The sequence below is a fragment of the Phragmites australis genome, chromosome 15, assembly GCF_958298935.1.
Source record: "Phragmites australis chromosome 15, lpPhrAust1.1, whole genome shotgun sequence".
Lineage (NCBI taxonomy): Eukaryota > Viridiplantae > Streptophyta > Magnoliopsida > Poales > Poaceae > Phragmites > Phragmites australis.
In genome coordinates this window covers 753,928-774,414 of record NC_084935.1, presented here as the reverse complement: position 1 = coordinate 774,414, position 20,487 = coordinate 753,928, and the positions used below count along the sequence as shown (strand labels likewise).

Below are 20,487 nucleotides of genomic sequence, written 5' to 3'. Positions count from 1 at the left end.
AATTGCCTATATGACGGATACAGCTTGTATAAATTATCCTAACTATATGATACATTCAAATCGAGTTTCATTTGATACGTTCAAATCGAGATTCATTTGTATCCAAGCTACGCGAATGCAACCTACATAAGCTATAATGTCAATATAACTCACTCGTTAGTCTTAGATTACAATTATTATATCCACTCATACAGTCAATCAAACACATTCACGAAGCTATAATGACAATATAACTCACTCGTCAGTTTTAAATTACAATCATTATATTTACTTATACAGTCAATCAAACACATTCACTTATTCACTCCATCTATTATTACATCTATTCATTCACCCAACTAAACACTTTTTTAAAAAACTATATAGCTCTCCTAGCTTGCTTCCACTCAACTCCACTATTACAACCAAACACACCTAGGTTAATCTCGACACTGTGCCGGGTACTGTCCAACCTTGGGTTCTGGGCATGGCAATGGGCGATGTGGCGGGCGTAGGAACATCAGCATAATCTATTGGGAACGGACGATGCCCATGCAGCAGCGGCACATGGCATGGCCGAACATATTAGAATTGACAACGTCCGGTGTGCCTACGCGCGCAGCCAGCGACAGACAACTTGCGTGAGCCCGTGAAGGGGAACAGTATGGTGGCTGACATGCATCTGGAGGGAACATCACCACCCACACTACATGCACGGTGATTAACTGTCACTGATACGTAAACTCAATTCTATATGTCAATGACTGTTAATATATCTGCAGTAACTATAGAGGATCTGTGTCCCACCCACACTACATGCACGGTGATCGATCGATCGATCGAGATTCCGAGTCACTCAGTCTTGTGCTAGTCAAAGTTGCATCCCGAAGCAGCACCAAACACGGTCTCGGCCCAAGTGAGTCCAACAGCAGATGGAGCGAATAGTAGCCAGACCCCCACCTCATGTGGGTAGCACTTGGATTCTTGCCGGACACAGCCGAAATTTTCGGGAAGACACCACCTCCGCACTGGAGTGTGGAGATCTCCCAGCTGGAGTACATAGTAGTGGTACTGCATACAGGTCTTCTGCACCAATCACACTATATCAAGAAAGCTAACCTAGGAGCAGGGAATATGCACAGCTAATCTGTCTCAGCTCACCTATTTTCTCCTGATGAATTTCTAAAGGCAAACAGGTCAAGTAGGCAACTAGAGAAAGCGGAAGCAGGAAATATTGATTCTAGATGACATGTTCTTGTGCATAAGAAAACGCTGATAAACTTGGCAGGTATGTAAACAGCAAGTAAACACAGTTAGAACAAAGGAAAGCTACATGTCATAATGAAGGGTGAGAAATACTACCCAGGAGCTGTGGAGGATTCAGGTAGAGGTGACGCTGCCTCCTTGTATCTGTAGTTCTGTACCCCATTAAAGATTAGATATTAGAGATGATTAATTTTATCCTCCTCCACGCTCAAATGGCAGCTTTAGTCCATCTGCAAGTATAAACTATTATCTGACCCTTCCCTTTTGAATAATACACTAACTAATTAATTACTGGGATCTGCTCAGAATCATCAGATCATATCGGCCTACGCGTTCACAATAATATTGCCACTTGTCACTGTCTTCACGCAGCAGCATAAAAAAACCAGAAACTGGAAAAGATGCAAAGCTTAGATGACATACACACCACTAGCAGTACTAAAAAGCGGCTAATCATACTAGAAAATAAGTGTTGTCTTATATATGATATTCACTTGCTTTTGCCACAGTACTATAGGTTCCATGCTGGCATGCATTTTAGGTCTGGTAAGACGTTTTCTCAGCTTAACTGGCTAAACTTGCTGCAAGTTGAGGTACCCCATGGACAAAGAAATTTACCCATAGTGAGAGTCGCAATTTCAACGACTATCAGTATGCTGCTGGCTTACAATGTCAAATGGTTTCAGGTCTGTCAGAATCTCTCTGTGTATCAGTACCTAAATTGAGTAGTTAATACTTACTTAATACAGTAGAAATAACAGCTCTAAAGATTGAAGAATCATGATAACAGCTCGTTTCTGTTTCAGCCAACTTTTTTGTCACTCTTTTTACGGGTAGCTGTGAGAAAAGTTCAGTAATAGGGAGTGATTCTAGAGTCATTCATTTTCAACTCCTCAAGCTTACTGACTACAGATCTACAGCAGCTCAACTAGGCCCTCAGGAGAGTAAAGGAGTGATGCTATGATGGCCATAGTATCAATGGGCATCTTTCTATTTCCTTTGGCCTGTCTTTGTTTTTTTATCTTAAATTTATTTAAACGATCATGATTCAAGAAATGAAAGAGGTGTAAAAAATATATCTATCCAAGTGAGTGGGTCTGCCATTTGTCAATCCTATTGCAGGAGCAAGAGTGTCTGTTGATATCCCCTTTACTCGAGCTGGGAACAAGTAGAAACAATGAAGATATATGTGAAAGAGAATCTTGTGGCTAAAAAATTATGCAAGGCAGAAAGACCTGTATGTTTGATCACCATCCATTGGGCAAGCCAAAAGATAGATACTACACACAACAAAAGTGGATTAGTGTTTATCAGTACCAGGAAGCAAATAGCGTATTGGTGTTCTAATATTTCACTCCTTGTTTAGTTAGTTCAGTTCACTACAGCGCTCAGTTTTTTTTAGCGGAAGAAATTTATTAACTCACCATCATATGTCGCTTTAGAACTCCTGTTCCATTTCTTGGATCATATGTCTCCAGCAGCATGCAGTCGACGAAAGGACCAATTGGGCCAGATCACGGAGGCCCAGGAGGGTTGCAGAGATTTGACCTGAAAATAGCCAGCAATAAACTCTAGTGTTAACTACCAAGATTTCCTGTTGGACACCAGCAGACTATGGGCCTAGGAGATACCCAAAAGTGACAGCTTACCTATCATTAGATCGTGTTTACAACGGGGAGGCCATCTTTAAGTTGTAGGTTGTAACAGGATGCAGTTGCCAACTTCCCAAGTCCCCTTTTTAGTTGCTTCGTGATCAAGTTTTCAGGGAAGTTAGAGGTCCTGAAAACAGTGCAGCTCTTGGGCTTTTCTTTGTCACTGCATAGGAATGATCATAGAATGAGTTAAAAACAAACAGTTTCTTGATAGAAACACTGTCCTAGATATCATACTGTGAATGTGCTGTCTATAAATTTGAGGAGTATTGAAGTGATATAGCTTGAAAGAAAGAGAGCCGCCAAACAGTTCTGCCGACAAAATTCTACAAGTAGTGAGTTCCATGAAGACATGTTTTGCAGACCATCTTGGTAATAATGTACCCAGAGACCAAAATAATATAACAGAAAGCAACTCCCGGCAGGAGGGCCTATGGTAGCAAATGATATGTAGAGCAACTAGAGCGCCGTGAAGATCCTGAAGAGATGGTTTGGTTTTCCAGTAACCTAATCACTTTGGGACAGGACATGGTGAAAAAGAATACAGTGTAGCAAAATAACTAGCTTATGTCAGATTGAATCAAACATGTAAATCGAGACTGTGAGGTATGAATCCAAGCTATCTTGTAACCTGTAAGTTAACCTTTGAAGAACGTACAGCAGGCTAAAAAGAACTCAGGGGTATATGTGATGCTATTCACGAGCATGCATAATATTCTGGTACAAATTGAAGAACGTACAGCAGGCTAAAAAGAACTCAGGGGTATATGTGATGCTATTCACGAGCATGTATATAGAATATTCTGGTACAAAAGCATGTCTCTGATAAGGAAGAATGTACAAAAATTAGCTTCAGCTTTAGACAAATTGAAAATCAGTATAAGAATATGGATATCTGGTCAGCAATGCAGTAATTGATCTTGCATTTATACATAACCTATATATACTTGGAACATAATACATTACAAATAAAGATTTTATTAATTTACACTTGGCCAAGTAAATTTAAATCAAATGTGAATACAACTGAACCTGAAGTGACATTACAACAATATCGACAATACAGTATAGGACTATAGGTTTAGTACTCTCCAAAGGGCCAGAAGAAGCCATTCGTATGGTTTGAATCATCACCCTGCATGTTACACATGGTAATTAATTTGTTACACAAAGATAAAGATGGATAACTGATTATTGTACATGTAAAAGCCAACCATAAAATATGATCCACATATCTATATGCTACACCACATTGCGTAGGTTGAAAAATCTAGCCAAGCCTTGAACAAAGCATATTAATCAACGACAGTAACACTCAGCAAGGGTCCTCAACCAGTAAGCTCTCCGTCCATGTTCATGCCAACTATTTCCGGTCCCAGAATTTGCAGATCATCCACCCTGAAGTGCCGGAGGTTCAGCTCGACTGGATTCAACCATTCCTTTCGGAGGCTTTGATGGACCTCAATTTCACATTTCCGGCAGCACCTTAATCCGCGTGGTGGAGGCATGGAGTGCCAGCCACCTCGAGCACCCTCATGACAGGTGGTCAGTGGCTACCTCCTCGGTTTGCTGACCACTTCGAATGGCATACCAACCTGGCTTGTAATCCTAGTACTCCTCAAGCCTCAACGGTGGAATTGAAGGAAATTGTTGAGCCTGCAGAGGACAAGGGTAGCAGGTGGTCGAAGAACCTGCTGACAAGTGGTATGCTCTCAGAGCCAATCTGGTGTTCAAAAACAACTACTAGAGGAGGAAGACAGCCCACACTCTCAAAGTCAACCCTGCGATTGGAAAGACAAAGAATGATGGAGAGAACCAGCTCAAGATCTTATTGGTCGGAAGTTAGATGGAAGGCAGCCTGAGGAGAAGTTTAAGGCTGGAAAACAAGCACAAAGGTTGCCGACCAGTGCTCGCTACATCTACTTCCTCCAGAGGAAAAGGAAAAGCTAAGGCTCTCACAGCCCCAATCGCTACTCCACCTTACAGTGATGGTATTGCAGCCATCCTCTCTCCTTTCCCTGGTCCGGTTAAACTTCCTTCGCCTGCTGACCTTGATCACTATCCCAGAGTTTTCCCAGAAATTGCCTCGGAGACGATCAGGTAAGTAGCGTTGGAGAGTTGCAGCATACCTTTTGAGGAGGTGTCTCAAGGAAGGCTGTTGGAGCCTAGGGCATCGGAGGAGCCAGTGCAGGATCAAGACCAATAGTTATTGATAGTCAAACTTGTAGATACATTTTGGAGGGGAGGGCTCTTGCCTTTCTTCATGCTACTGTTATGATTTCTGATTGTATTGGGGTGCTCTTTCCCTCGGTAAACTTGTTGGTCTGGTCTCTCAGCGAGAAGACATTGTTGTGCCTTTTGGTTGTGATGCTAGTGCAGCCGGATCGGTGCTTTAACATGTTGGTTCTACTTTGCTATCCTGGTGGTCCTCAATGCTTGCTTAAGTATTTTGATATGGGCTATCACTTCAGCTTTCATTTTCGTTGCTCTCAACCTCTTTCCACGGGGTCTATGCTGCTTAAGCTTCAGACGCCGTGGGTTCGACCTAGCTTTGCCCTTTTCTGAGTACCTAATGTTCAGTTGGTGTTAGTCTTGTTGGCTCTCCCAGTCTCCTGAGACCTATAGCTAGCACGTCCGTTCTGGAGCCAAATTCCCCTTGCTCTTGGTCCGACAACAGAGGGTTTTGGACTGACAATAGCCAAAACACCCAGGAGACTTTCCTTCCCTCGATAGTCTGAGACTACTGAGTCGGTGTTACTCTTTACAGATCTCCTCCCCATGAATCTGAATTTCCAAAGATGGAACATTCTTAATTGGAACATTCGTGGTCTTTGTATGACGGTATTTTGTCGCATAGATTTGCTAACCCCGTATTCATTCACATATACAAAAGAAAGAAAGAAAAAAAGAAAAAGAGAGAGAGAGAGAGAGGAAGAGAGTGGCCCGGCCGGCCCCTCTCCTTTTGGGCCGGCCCGGCTCTCTTCTTTTCTCCGGGACCGAGCCGGCCCGGCCCACTCCGGGCCACCTTATCCCCTTGCCTCGGCCGAGAGCCCTAGGGCCGGACGCTGTTCCTCTTCTCCCTTGCCTCTCTCCCTCGCACGCGCCGCCGCACTCGCGCCACATCTCGCCGGCCGGCTCGGCCACCTGAGCCGCGCCCGCTCCTTCCCCCCCCCCCTCTCTCTGCTGCTTGGGCCGGAGCGCTCGAGCCGCGCCACCTCTCCCCCGGCCCGCTCCCCCTCTCCTGCTCTCCCTTCTCCCCTCCCCCTCTCTGTTTCCCAGGCCCGAATCAAGCATTGCGCCCCGGCTGCGCTCGGGCCATACCGAGTTGCGCCGTGCCGCCAGTTCGTGCTTATCTGCTCCCCGTGCTTATCCCTTTCCAAAACCGATTTGATCCGATTTCCCCGCGGTGGGAGCCCTCCGCCGCCACTATATAGTCGGGAAGAGGGTGCCCCGTGAGGAAAAAAGGGGAGGGGGGCGGATCTGCGAGAGAGAAGGGAGATAGAGAGAAGAGAGAAAGAGAGAGATAGAGAAGAGAGAAAGAAATTGCCGCTTCTAGCCACCGCTTTGCCATCGCCGTCCTGTTCGCCGGAGCGCCATGGCTCTCATCGCCTGTGCTGGTGGGTCTTGGCAGTGATCTCTTCTCCCCCTCCCCTCCATGGGTGCTACAGGTGTTAGCCGGCCATGCCCTTGGGCTATGCCGTGCATACAGGTGGTCGCCAGTGTGCCCTCGGGCCATGCCGTGCGCATACAGGTTGGCCGGCCGGGCTTCGTGCTTGTATCTGTGCCGAGCAGGTGATCGCCGGCCGTGCCCTCGGGCCGTGGTGTGCGCATACATGTGCTGTGTCTGTGTACAGGTTGCCGGTCGGCGCTCACGCCATGGCCGTGCAATGGGCAGGTTCTTTGGCTGACTTCATGCCGTGCCGCCGTTGTGTTTTAGTTGTTCGTATGTGTATGTGTGAAATAAATTGTGAAACTGTACTTTATGATTTCGGCAATGAATGAATAAGGTCACGTGTTTCAGTTACATTTATCTCATGTTTTCTTTTGTATACGCTTGTATACTGGCACGTCCGCGATATATATACGATACAGCAATTCGGAATACGTTAAAGTGCAAGACGTTTCGAATCTGCGAAACAGTCTTAACAGTGATGTGAAACGGAGGGCTTTGTGTAACAAGATTGAGGAAAGTGGTTATGCTATCTTTTGTATTCAAGAAACAAATAAGGAGGTTATTGATCACTCCTTTATCAAAAAGTTTGCCCTGAAACGCTTCAATAAATATGCTTTTGCCCCTCCGGAGGGTGCCTCGGGCGAGATTCTCTTGGGTTGGAATGGTGCCTTGTTTAGGGGCGCGATATTCTATACATTTCTAACTTCGCCATTATTGTCTGCTTTCAGTCCACTCTTCATGGGGCTAAGTGGACTTTTTCCACTGATTATGGTCCATGTCATGGGGAACAAAGGACTAATTTTATAAATTGGATCAGCTCAATTAACTTCTAGGATGGGAAAGATTGGATGTTTATTGGTGATTTTAACTTCTACAGATTAACTAGCGATAAAAACATGCCTGGTGAAAATTTGAATGATAATGGCCTTCGATGATGTCATCAGTGATCTTGGATTGTTGGAAATCCCTCTCAAGGGTCGTCAATTCACTTGGAGCAACATGCAAGATGACCCTCTTCTTATTCGGCTTGATTAGTGTTTTACTACAGTCAATTGGAGTCTCAGCTACCCAAATGCTCTCCCCATACGAATGGCCAAACCCACTTCAGACCACACCCCATGTACAATCCAAATTGGTACTTCCATTCCAAAAGCCAAAATCTTCAGATTTGAAAACTTTTGGGTGGAGCAGCCAGGCTTCCTCAACCTGGTGCATTCCACTTTGAACATGGAGGTTAAGGTAGCTTCCAATGCACTTAAGACTACAACAAAGTTCAAGAATACGAGAAGGGTCCTGAAAAGGTGGAGTAAGAATTTATTCCAACTGAATAAGATCATCCAAAATTGCAATGATATTATTGATGTTCTGGATGCTTTCGAAGAGCAGAGACCCCTTTATATTCAGGAATGGAATTTCAGGAACATTCCTAAAAAGCACACTCTGCGGATGTTGAAGCATAAGAATGATTATTGGTGGAAACGGTACACTGTCAAACGGGTTCGTTTGGGAGATGAAAACACCAAATTTTCAAGCAACTGTAACGGAAAGGTTCAAGTTCAACACTATCACAAGTCTGGTGATAGAAGATGGCAGAGAAGTGACTAGCCACATTGAAAAAGCCGCAGTTGTATGGGACACATTCAGGTCTAGAATGGGACACTCAGATAATCCGGTTATGAGCTTTGACTTGGAAGGGCTTATTCCCTCAAGTAACGATCTAGATTCGATCTCGACTCCCTTTACCACTGAGGAAATTGACTGCATAATCAAGGAGATGCCACCAGATAAGGCACTAGACCCTGACGGGTTCAACGGCCTCTTTCTCAAAAAATGTTGGGACTTCATCAAAGGAGATTTCTATTCGCTATTTGCTTATTTCTATGCAAGCAGTTTGGATATGAGGTCAATCAACAGCTCCTTCATCACCTTGGTGCCGAAGATCAATACTCCTAAGACCCTAAGTGACTACAAACCAATCTCTCTGCTTAACACCTCACTAAAGTTGCTAACCAAGTTCCTGGCCAAAAGGCTTCAATCGGTAATTCTAAACCTCGTTCACAAGAAGCAGTATGGTTTTATAAGGGCTTTTGAGTATCTTCACCAATGTCATCATTCAAAGCAAGAGCTTGACATCCTTAAGCTGGATTTTAAGAAAGCTTTTGACACCATCGAGCATCAGACGATTTTGCTAATGATGGAACACCTTGGGTTCTTTGATAGATGGCTTGGATGGGTAAGAGCAATCCTAGGCTCTGGCGCCTCTTTTGTCCCTCTCAATAGGGTCCTTGGAAAAACATTCCAGGGCAAAAAAGGGGTTAGACAAGGAGATCCGCTTTCTCTCCTTCTCTTTGTGCTGGCTGCTGACCTCCTCTAAGCTATTGTAAATGAAACGGCCACCAGAGGACTGATTAGTCGCCCTCTTGCTCTCCAACATGACTTGGACTTCCCAGTGGTGCAGTATGCTGATGACACGATTCTAATTATACAAGCTTCTCAAAGAAAAATCTTCTGCCTCAAAGGGCTCCTCAATACTTTCAGCGCTTCCACAGGTTTGAAGGTCAACTACATAAGTCTTATACGGTCCCCCCATCAACATCCCTACAGATAAAATGAAAATCTTGGCTGGTACTTTTGGTTGTAAGATCGGATCCTTTCCCTTCACATATTTGGCCCTACCTTTGGGGACTAACGAACCAAAGGTGGAGCAATTCTCCCCATTCATGAACAAATTTGAGAAAAGACTTTCAACCACTTCTTTTCTTTTGGGAATGGCCGGTAGATTCACCCTAGTAAATTCAGTCCTTTCTTCTCTACCAACTTATGCCATGTGCTCCCTAAGGTTGCCCAAGAAGATTATTGAGAACATGGACATTGGACAGAGCCCGCAAACATTGCCTTTGGAGAGGTTCGAATATCCATGCCAAAGGGAGACCTCTAGTGGGAGGCACTTCTTTTGAAACATCTCTTCAAGTTCTACAACAAGGTTGATGTTCCTTGGATTAATTTGATTTGGAACACTCGTTATGCTGATGGTTCATGCCTCTCCTCCCAAAGGCTCCTTTTGGTGGAAGGACATCATGAAGTTCTGCGATCACTTCAAAGGAGTGGCTACGGGATCCTCGGGCGATGGTTCAACGATTCTTCTCTGGCTTGATGTCTCGAATGGAAAATACCTCAAGGATCATCTTCCAAGACTATTCTCTTATGCAAAGGACGAGTCGATCTCTCTTGCTCAATTCGTATCTTCTGGGAGCCATCAGGATCTTTTTCATTTCCCTCTGAGTTAGCAGGCCTCTGATGAACTGACCGTTCTTCATGAGCACATAACTATTGTGCATGTCACTCTGATACTTGGTCTTGTGTCTGGGGTTCCAAACCATACTCTTCTAGCAGGTTCAACACCTTCATTTTCAGGAACCTCACTTCCCCTCCACCCCCCTTCAGCTGGATTTGGAAGTCAAAATGCACCAAGAAGATTAAGGTCTTTGTTTGGCAACTTTTCAAGGATAGACTCAACTCCAGAAATCTCTTGAGACGGAAGAACTTTGACATTGAAGGAAACGATTACAATTGTGTTCTTTGTTCCCAAAACATCGAAAAGGCGAATTATCATCTCTTCTTTGAATGTCCTTTTGCCACAAAGTGCTGGCAACACCTCCATGTGGTTTGAGATCATTCTGAGCCTTTCTTTACCACGCTCCAGGAAGCCAAGCATCAATCACATCTATCTTTCTTTATGGAAGTTTTCATGATTGCGGCATGGGAGTTATGGAAACAAAGAAATGGGAAAATCTTTCAGCAAGCGTCGCCAACGTTCTTTGTGTGGAAGACTTGTTTTAGAGATACTGTCATGTTACACATGTATAGAATGAACAATATGAACCTAGCAGTCTCTTCCTGGATAGATTCCCTCCCCTAACCCCCCCCCCCCCCCCTCCCTCTCCTTCTGCGGCTGCCTCCTATACAGCTGTTTGTTGTTGTTCCTTGTACAGTTTGTTTTTTTGGTTTAATATTATCATAGTAGGGGATTCCCCTAGTGTATAGTTCCAAAAAAAAAGTAACACTCAGCACAAAAAGGGTAAAAGCATGTCAAATGACCAAAAAAAACTTGTATACGGACTTGGTCCAAGCAAAAACATTCCATTAAAATTGCCAATTTAAACCAATTTAACCTTGTTTTCCATCGTCAAAGACAGAAAACCCAGATATGTTAAAGGCAAAGAAACAATCATCTAGCAAGGAAGTATTAAGATTTCAAAACAGTTCTGTATGTTATGCATAATTGCATTAGCAAGTCAAGTGTCCAACAATAATCCTCATCCTACCCAGAAGACATGTAAATAACAATTGCCAGCAACACATTATCTTGTTTAAAAAAGAACAAACAAGTGCCATCTATACCTAAAACAAGAGACACAGGTTAGATGGAAAAATGAAAGGCAATTGCCCCAACCCTTTGGGCAAACTGTAAAACAGGGCACACATTTGACTCAACAAGGAATATTGGTGAGAAATGCATACACAACTCACATAATAGAGATCAGAACATTTTGATTTACAACATTTCTAAACAGAAACGAATTGTTATAAATTATTTATCAATCCAAGAAAAGTAAAATGGTCAGCTGAACCAATAGATCACCCACCAATTCCAAAGGAAAAATGGAAAGCGTATGATGGCAGATCCGATCGCACATAGGAGCAATGGATGAGTCGCAAGAAACCACAGGAGTATAGGGCATTGCATCCTGATCTATATTTATAGGAACGATAAATTTTGGCCAACATGCACATAGATGCCCATACCGATTTAGTTATCAGATGACCATATTCGGAAAGCACATTCCAGTTGCTCTGCCAATTCAGACAATTTCATCACCATGAGACTGCTCATATATTTGTGTTTCTTGAGGATAGAACGGAGACAGAAATAAGCTTGACATGTCCCAGCATTCACCAGATGCCTGTGTACGCTGCAACTCAAAGCGATGAATGGATAGTAAGATCCATAGTCATACTCCAAGCAATCAGTTAGCGATTCCATCAAATCAAGTCTTCAGTGAGTCTCAAGAAATGGGGAAAAAGTTCAAAAGGTATCGGTAACACCACAAATAATATAGAAGTAACTGTTGAATTTGTTACTACAGAATGACCTAGATAGCTGGCACAAATAAATCACACGAACTCTTGAAACACTTGTCCAAAAATAAAATTAGATGTGAAGTTCGAACAATATGCGTAGAAGAGCAAATGTATGAAGATATCTAACTTACATCATCATATTCAGGAGACACCCGTTCTGTGCAGGCCTGATAATATCCCAAATTCAGAGGCCAAGAAGGCCTATAAGGTTCGAGTTGATCATAAGGTATGTGCACATAGGGCTGTATCTCGTATGACAGCCTCGAACTCTCCAAATTATCGGCATCATTTTGGTCAGCGTATGTTGAGAAGTTCTGCACCAGGATCAATATATAGAGAACTGATAAATGTGAAGCATGTTACAGTACGATGAGCTAATGAGCTCCACATGAACAAGTAAATGTATATTGTAAATTTATGCAGACAATCCAGAAAACTATGTTCCACAACATCCAAATGAAACACTAAGTACTCAGGTTGTCAGATAACAAACCTCATAGTACTCCAACTTGTAAGAAGAAGCTGTTTCTGGAGGCTCAACATGAATATGTAGCTGTTGTTCACTAAGATGCTGATTGTAGCTAAAGATAGGTTGAGATGAAATCTTATTGTCTGCATCATAAGACAAAAACTCCTGCATGTAATATTAAAATGGTTATTAGATGCAAAGAAAACAATCTGCATCAGTTCAAAATATTCAGAAGTAATGGATCATAAATCAAATTGAGTACTAAATGAAAACAGCTAGCCCTCAGAACATAAAGAATGTTTTTGTTTACTTTGGCACATCTTGGCTTCTGCACTTCTTTTTACACGTCAAACTTTTTTTATTTGTGAGCCGAGTCACTTTTTCCTTGAAAAGATAAGACAAATCACGTGGAGTAGAATAAATATGTGTATGATAGTATAAGATGGTTTTGTAAGACGACACTGGCATGCAGATGTCTAACTCGTTCGGTGACAGATAAATCAAGCAATGTAATTGACAAGCAAAATTGAAATGTCAAAGCATAATTGAGATTTTTATGAGGAACCGCGAAATTGAGCTAAGCGCTCATGCTAACAATACTCCATACTCTTATCGATCACTCATGCGTGTTAAGTACCTGATACTGAGAATCTTCCTCTTTGTAGACCTCCTGGTAGCTCTGATTAGGAAACCATGTAGGTTCATCCGAAGCACCATGAAGACTGTAGGATTGTTCATAAGGCCGATCATATGAAGTGTAATTTGGCTGTGGATATGCATAATTGTCTTCATCAGTATTACTGTACCAAGAAAACCGCTGTCTCAAAGCAACAAAACAACAGCGGAAAACGTCACCCGTCAGCACTCACGATGAGAGTTCAGAAAATTCAGAATGGTGTGGCGTGTATTTTCTCACATTGCTCTCATACTGCTTCTCGCCGGCGTCGTGGCACTCCACAGTCCCAGTGGCAGGCGGCGCCACCTCGACGACCACGGCGTCCTCGACGCCTCCCTTCTTGTTGGCGTACACCGGGATCCCGTGGTAGTCCACACCAATCCGCCGCTCCCCGTACCCATCGGAGTGGCCGAAGAGGTAATCGAGCCCCCGCATGCAGTGCCTCCAGTAGTCGCGCCCGCATGTGGAGTGGCACTGCGCCCCCGAAAAGTACGGCCACCCCCGGAACACCTCCGGCGCGGCGTACATGGGCTGGTCCCGTGGCGCATCCCCGTAGTTGTACGGCTCGGGCCAGTAGTACGGCTCCGCCACGGGCGGCGGGGACTGTGGCGGCGAACTCGAGCGCGGCTGCGCAGGCGGAGACTGGCGCGGCGGAGCAGGCGCAGGTGGCTGAGGAAGCGAAGATGGCTGCGGAGCGGTAGGGGCGGGGACTGCAGCGGGAGTGGAGACGGGATAGCACGTGGCAGGGGAATGCGGGAGAGGGGAGCCGTAGGTGGCGGAGATGTCGTAGCCGCCGCTGTAGGGGTGGGGGTTGTAGTCGTCGAACTCGTCGTCGTCTAGGTAGTCGGCGGCGGCCATGGAGGAGGGGTGGTAGCCGGACTGTGGATATGGGGATTCGGTGGTGAGGAGGAGGGGAAGTGGGGAGTGGAAGAACAGTGGGAGGGGACGAAGACGACGAGGTGCGGCTGGTGGCACGTTAATTTCGGGCGATGGCGACGTAAGCAAGAGGCGTAGGGTGGAAGCGATTGTGGCGTTGCGGGGATGGAGACGAACGCCTCGCCATTACCATTATTGCGCCGCACTAGGATCGAGGCCGTACGCACATCACACCGTGGAGGGGGTCAACTGTGGAGGGCGCCATTACCTGCGCCAACTGTGGAGGGGGTCAATCACGGCATCACGTGGCAAGTTGCCACATGGAAGCGGCTCGGATGCCGGCAGAGGTGGAAACGAGCCGAATCGGACTCGGCTCGGTTTCGGTTCGAACTAGCTTGGCCATGAGCTAGGCTCAGTCAATATTCGGAGTTTAAAATTAGGTTTGGCGGAGGTTTGGTTGTAAATTAATCTTGGCCTGGTATCTTTAGTTAAGTTAAAATCAATAGTATAGGTAAGTCTATGTATGCATATAAGAAGTTAGGAAAGTTTTGATTACCTAGTTGTTGTATATGTATTTATATAGAAAGTATACGAGTTCGCGGAATATATGATAGCTGATCAAGTCCAGGTAGTTTCATGCACGTGCATGTGTCTAGGTTAAGTACAATAAGGGTTCGTAGAGTTCAAATCGGAGTCTGTATACTTGTTTAGCAAAGTATGCGTGCAAATGCATCAAGTCTAGATACAAGTCAGAGATAACTTGTCTAGCCGGTCAGGTACTCAGTCGTATATAAGCAAAGACATGTAACACAGGTTGATATCGAGTCGAGAAGATCGGATCTACTCGATGGAAGTTGGAGGGGAGAGAAATAGAAAAGGTAAAGGCTAAGCTGTCGCGGCCTCGGAAAGCTTATGTTCTTTGATTGCTCTTGTTGATGTATTGTCCGCTTGCTTTCTCGCCGGGTGACTCACGTGATCGCAGCGTTTGCGTCGTTCCATGGGGTCAGACTTGCTGCTCGCTCAGACTGGTCAGGCAGGGTGGTCGAGCACGTACTGCTCACTTGCCTGATCGAGGACGAGCTGATCGCTTGGGTGCTCAAGCGTGAACTGGTCGCGGTACGTTATCCCGAGAGTCATCAAAGCCAATGGTTATTATTAGAGCCTAGGTGAAGATTGGAGCTAGAATTTGTTGAGAAACTCAGTGAGCTACTCAGCAAGTTTGTAAGTACTTGGAAGATATGTACTCAAAGAAAATCTGTTGTGTGCGATCAAAGAATAGTAGAGGTAGCAAATCAACATCGGTAACTATGTCTGGATCAGGAGCACCGCCAAAAGAGAGTTCACCGGTGTTGCTAAATTATCCAATGCTCACGAGGAGCAACTACACAACATGGGCAATTAAGATGAAGGTGTTCATACGTGCACAAAGCATTTGGGACGTTGTCGAGCACGATGACCCGAAGAAAAAGGTGGATATGAAGAAGGATCGTATAGCGCTCGCCACCATCTATCAAGGCAAGTCGATGCATGCACGTAAGAATCTAGGAAAATTTTGGTTAGCCAGTTGTCATATACATACTTGTATAAAGGGTCTATGAGTTCACGGAATACACGGTAGACGATCAAGTCCGAGTAGTTTCATGCACGTGCATGTGTCCAAGTTGAGTACGATAAGGGTCCGTAGAGTTTGAGTCGGAGTCTGTATGCTTGTTTGGCAAACTATGCGTTCAGGTGCATGAAGTCTAGATACAAGTTAGAGATAACTTGTCTAACCGGTCAGGTACTCAGACCTATATAAGTAAGGGCCTGTAATAGGGGTTATCGAGTTGAGAAGCTCGAAAATACCTGGTTAAGTACTCAGCAAGGTCAGATCTACTTGATGAAAGTTAGAGAGGAGAGAAATAGAAATATTAAAGGATAAGCTGTCGCAACCTCAGAAAGCTTATGTTCTTTCTTTGATCTTGTTTGACGTATTGTCCGCTTGCTTTCTCATCGGCTGACTCACGTGATCGCAGCATTCACGTCATCAGGCATTCATCTGGTCGGACTTGCTGCTCACTCAGGATGGTCAGGCAGGGTGGTCGAGCACGTATTGCTCGCTCACTTGGTCGAGGATGAGCTGGTCACTTGGGTGGTCAGGCATGAACTGTTCGCGTACGTTATCCTAGGAGTCACCAAAGCCAACAGTTGGTATCAGAGCCTAAGTAAAGATTAGAGCTGGAACTTATCGAGAAGCTCGGTGAACTACTCGGCAAGTTTGCAAGTACTCAGAAGATACGTTGTTGGGATCGAAGTCCCAGACAAGATGGGCCTTCGGGGGTGGAACTGGCGAAGGCTCTTTATGTGACGTGTACTGGAAGCTGAACGGTCTTTGGGTCCTGTTCAAGTTTACACTGTGGCTCTATTTATAGCCCGTACCCTACGATCACGGACCCGGTTTACACTTATTACCCCTTAACCTGCTACATTCTCGAAATATCCGGGGGCAATATGGTACAATTAAGCGTGGTCCCATAATCACAACAGTACCCATGACAGTTGGGCCCACTATCCAGCTGTTTCTCAACCGAAGGGTGTCGAAGCCCTCTCCGTCCAGCCTTTTGACGAGCTGCCTTCGCCGTCTCTAAGCGAAGGCCTGTTCCTGTCTTCGCCACCACCAGGCGAAGGCATGATCCTGTCTTCGCCACCTCCAGGCACAGGCCTGGGATGCGAACTGGAGCTTCGCTCGGCAGTCGGGGCAGACCAATCTTCGCACTGCTGGATCGGTTATGGAAGATTCCGCCGACATAGCGGTTGTCTCATAGCGACTCCAACTCCAACTAACTTCGCAGTTGCCCTTGGGTACGAGGACGGCAGGGGATGATCCCCAACATACGTACTCGGAGAAAAGCTATTGTGTGCGGTCGAAGGATAGCAGAGGTAGCAAATCAACATCCGCGACGATGTCTGGATCAGGAGCACTGATGAAAGAGAGTTCACTGGTGTCGCTACACTATCCAGTGCTCACGAGGAGCAACTACATAACCTGGGCGATTGAGATGAATGTTCATGCGTGCACAAGGCATTTGGGACGCTGTCGAGCATGATGACCCTGAAGGAAAATGTGGGCATGAAGAAGGATCAGATACTGCTCGCCGCTATCTATCAAGGCATCCCAGAGGAGACACTATGGGTAGTATTTGAGAAGGAAACTTCCAAGGAGGCATGGGAGTGCATCAAGATGATGTACCAAGGTGCCAAATGCGTCAAGGATGCTCGTGTTCAAATCCTCAGAGAAGATTTGGATGGCTTGTGGATGAAAACCACGGAGTCGGTCGACGACTTCACAATGAAGGTGAATTCCATCGCCAGCACGATTTGTAGGCTTGGCGATAAGATGGAGGACTCGTGTGTGGTAAGGAAGATCCTCAAAGCCACACCGAATAAGTTCTTTCAGATCATTGCTTCAATCGAGCAATTTCGAGACCATGACAGTCAATGAGGTCTTCGACAGGCTCCGAGAGTATGAAGAAAGGATGCGCAGCTACGACAACGACAGTGGCAATGCCGAGCATGTGTTGCTCACCAAAATCCCAATGGAGAGCTAAGGAGAATGATAAAGATGAGCATCTGTTGCTCACCCGACAACAATGGAGGGCTAAGGAGCAAAAGGATGGTGGTAACCGCTTCTCTAACAGTAGTGGATGAGGCAACAAGAATAAAGAATTCAATAAGGCTAAGGTGAGGTGCTACAAGTGCAAGAATTATGGGCGCTTCCAATGGGAATGAGAGAAGTCGAAGAAATAGGAGAAGGCGTTGTTCATGGCTACAGAGGAGGATGACTACCTGGTGCTACTCTAACGTGAAGAAAATAAGATTAAGGGGGAGTACTGAAAATTAATCTTGTTTTGGTATGTCTAGGTAAGTTAAGATCAATAGTATAGGCAAATTGATGCATGCACGTAAGAAGCTAGGAAAGTTTTGGTTGGCCAGTTGTTGCATATGTACTCGTATAGAAGGTCAACGAGTTCGTGGAATACATGACAACCAATCAAGTCTGAGTAGTTTCATGCATGTGCATGTGTCCAAGTCGAGTACGATAAGGGTCCGTAGAGTTCGAGTCGGAATCTGTATGCTTGTTTGGCAAAGTATGCGTGTAGGTGCACGAAGTCTAGATACAAGTTAGAGATAACTGGTCTAGTCGGTCAGATACTCAGGCCTATATAAGCAAGGGCATGTAATAGGGGTTCATATCGAGTTAAGAATGCCACGTCCCAAATTCCATAATCACATAATTAAGCATAATTATACTTCTTAAACATTATATTTAATTTTGTGTTATTTTATTTTATAACTCTAGCGCAATTCGTTTCATGTCAATCGGATAAGAGAATCGAATTCGGAAGAGAAAATGATTGAATTCGCAATCAAAACGGACTTTTTCCCTGATACGTGGGCCCCACATGTGGATCAACCACCCCACTCACTCCCTTGGAGCAGCCCCACCTGCTCCTCTCTCTCTCCTCCTCACTCCCACCTGTGCTTCCCACCAGCCAAGGCAAAGGGAGCAAGAGCTCTCTCTCCCTCTCACATCCTCTCTCATTCTCTCCCAAAATCCGAGCTCAAGTGAAGGATTCGAGGTGAGTATGTGGTACCATTACGATCACAAGCTCACAAGCATTCCATTCCTCTATTTTTTTTTGCTCATTCCCGAAGAATTTAAGCCGATTTGGATGTCTTTTGGTGTTATGGTTGAAAAGTGAAGAACGTCGGAATTCTTCGATTTTCCACCATTTTCTTCATCACCCGGTGGCCACTAACCTTCACAAGTGCCGTAGGTAAGTCTCTTAGGCTCCCTATGTCAGGAATTTGTGATTCGATTGGTTGATTTCGCAAAAGAATGAAATTCATGAGTTTTTGTGAGTTTAACCTAAATTGAGGAATTGGATGGATTTGAGTTAGAAATGAAGTCGTCGGATGTTCGCATGGTCGAACTTGCTACTCGCTCAGACTGGTCAGGCAGAGTGGTCGAGCACATACTGCTCGCTCGCCTGGTCGAGCGTGAACTGGTTGCATACATTATTCTTGGAGTGTCCAAAGCCAACAGGTCCAGCTAGCTCGATTGGCTTACAATCTAAGTGAACAACTTCTGCATAAGCCATAAACAACTTTCAGCAAAAACCACTTTTCAACAAAACCTCATAAGTTTCCACTTTACCAAATAGAGCCATAGCATTCAAATATCATACACTTGTTCAGACATTTTTCTCATGTGTCTAAATAACAAACGCAATAATTCAGCTAGCAACAGTAGCAGCAGCATACATGCTGTACACCGACACCACACAAGTTGGGAGATCAAAGCACAACCAAATGATTCAGATAAAACAAAATCTTGCAGTAGGAAGGATTATCACCTCAATCACTCCAAGTCGACCTTGGATTCAGCCGAACAAGCAACTGTATAGCGGCTCGACCACCTCCTATTCTGGCCTTGCAATCTCACCAAAAAAACAAATCCAGCACCATTGAGATGCTGAGGAAAGCGATGGTAAGCCCATCTACCACCATGGATCATCCCTATCTTCCAACCTTCATGCTCACGGCGAGGCGAAGAGGCGGCAGGTCAGTGGGATTGCGAGGCCACGGGTGGAGAGGTGGCGGTGGTGGCGTCGGGCGAAGAGGCAACAAGCGGCGGCGGTGGGCACCATGTGTAGAGGCGTCTCTGGCTCTCTGCGAGTGAGCAGAGAGGTGTGTCGGCTTAGGCTCTAGGATTGGGAGATGAGATCGGCGTCTTAACCCTAAACATAAAGGACTCGGTGACTAGTGGCTGGTGCTACCGCACAGGGGGCTTGGGGCGCTAGGCCGTTGGAGGTTGGAGCGGCCTGGGCACTTAGCTCTATGGTTTGGGAGGCTGGGCTGAGTCAGCAGCAGAGCCAACGAGCCGCTCGCAAGCTAGCTTGGGCTCAGCTCGTTAAGCCACCAAGCTGGGGTGGCGACTCGAGCTCACATCGTTTAGCCTCCGAGACTTTTCAAGCTTGAACCGACTCACAAGCCTCGAGTTTTATTCCTGCGAATGTTTGCTTCTTATGGCTTCTTCTTTAACCGATCGAAATCCGACAAAAGGCAGGCTATATGCCGACTGATTTTTCCACTATTTCTGCTGCTCTCCTTTGCATTAATTTTGTTCCTTACTGACCACCACAGCCATAACAATGCGCAAGCTCTCAGTTGTAGGTCTAAGTCTAAAGCCCATAGAGTTCTACAAGGCCGGTGAAGTCCATGACTGCCATGGCCCGACCTGCCACTGTGACCGTGTTCTCGGAGGACGACAGAGGCGACCTGCGCCGACGGCCCAGATTCTCTCGATGGCTTCAACGAATGCTTTGGGCTTGTAGCTAAACAATGTGTTAAGACATGCTAGGCCGTTAGATCGAATCATACTCTTAGGCTAGGGCCAATAGGAAAAGTAAACTAAGCCCAAGCATCCAGTTGTTCCTTTAAAGAAAGAAAGAAAGAAGAAAACTCACGTGCCTTGCTTCGCTCGAGAATGAATTTTGTGCCGACTCGTCGTTGAGAGGGCGGTCAATCTTCTTTTTATTATTTACTGTTGCAATCTAAAATAGTTCCAGCTATTCAGCAGGCCATGATTTAGAAGGAAACATGCACATATATTTCTGACGGAGAGGAAAAGAAAGCCGATACTTTGATTAGCTAGCCTAGCCTGGCTGTAGAAAATTGGTTCAGAATCCATCAACGTGCAGAAAGATGTGTG

At 45.3% G+C, this 20,487-nt stretch overlaps 1 protein-coding gene across 3 annotated transcripts; it reads right to left on the bottom strand.

The window, feature by feature from the left end:
* Positions 1-3,754: 3,754 nt before the first annotated feature.
* Positions 3,755-13,976, bottom strand: LOC133892610 (uncharacterized protein At5g39570-like). 3 transcript variants are annotated; one of them, XM_062333489.1, is made up of 6 exons: positions 13,098-13,973; positions 12,819-12,947; positions 12,206-12,346; positions 11,844-12,026; positions 11,377-11,543; positions 3,755-4,032 (listed from the first exon to the last, which is right to left on the bottom strand). In XM_062333489.1, exons 1-5 carry the CDS (start codon positions 13,713-13,715, stop codon positions 11,433-11,435), a joined length of 1,182 nt encoding a protein of 393 aa, XP_062189473.1. In that variant the 5' UTR covers positions 13,716-13,973; the 3' UTR covers positions 3,755-4,032; positions 11,377-11,432. The 3 variants fall into 3 exon arrangements, with proteins under 3 accessions (XP_062189473.1, XP_062189472.1, XP_062189474.1); XM_062333488.1 differs by having other exon boundaries at positions 12,819-12,998; positions 13,098-13,971; XM_062333490.1 differs by lacking the exon at positions 3,755-4,032 and having other exon boundaries at positions 11,399-11,543; positions 13,051-13,976.
* Positions 13,977-20,487: the final 6,511 nt, after the last annotated feature.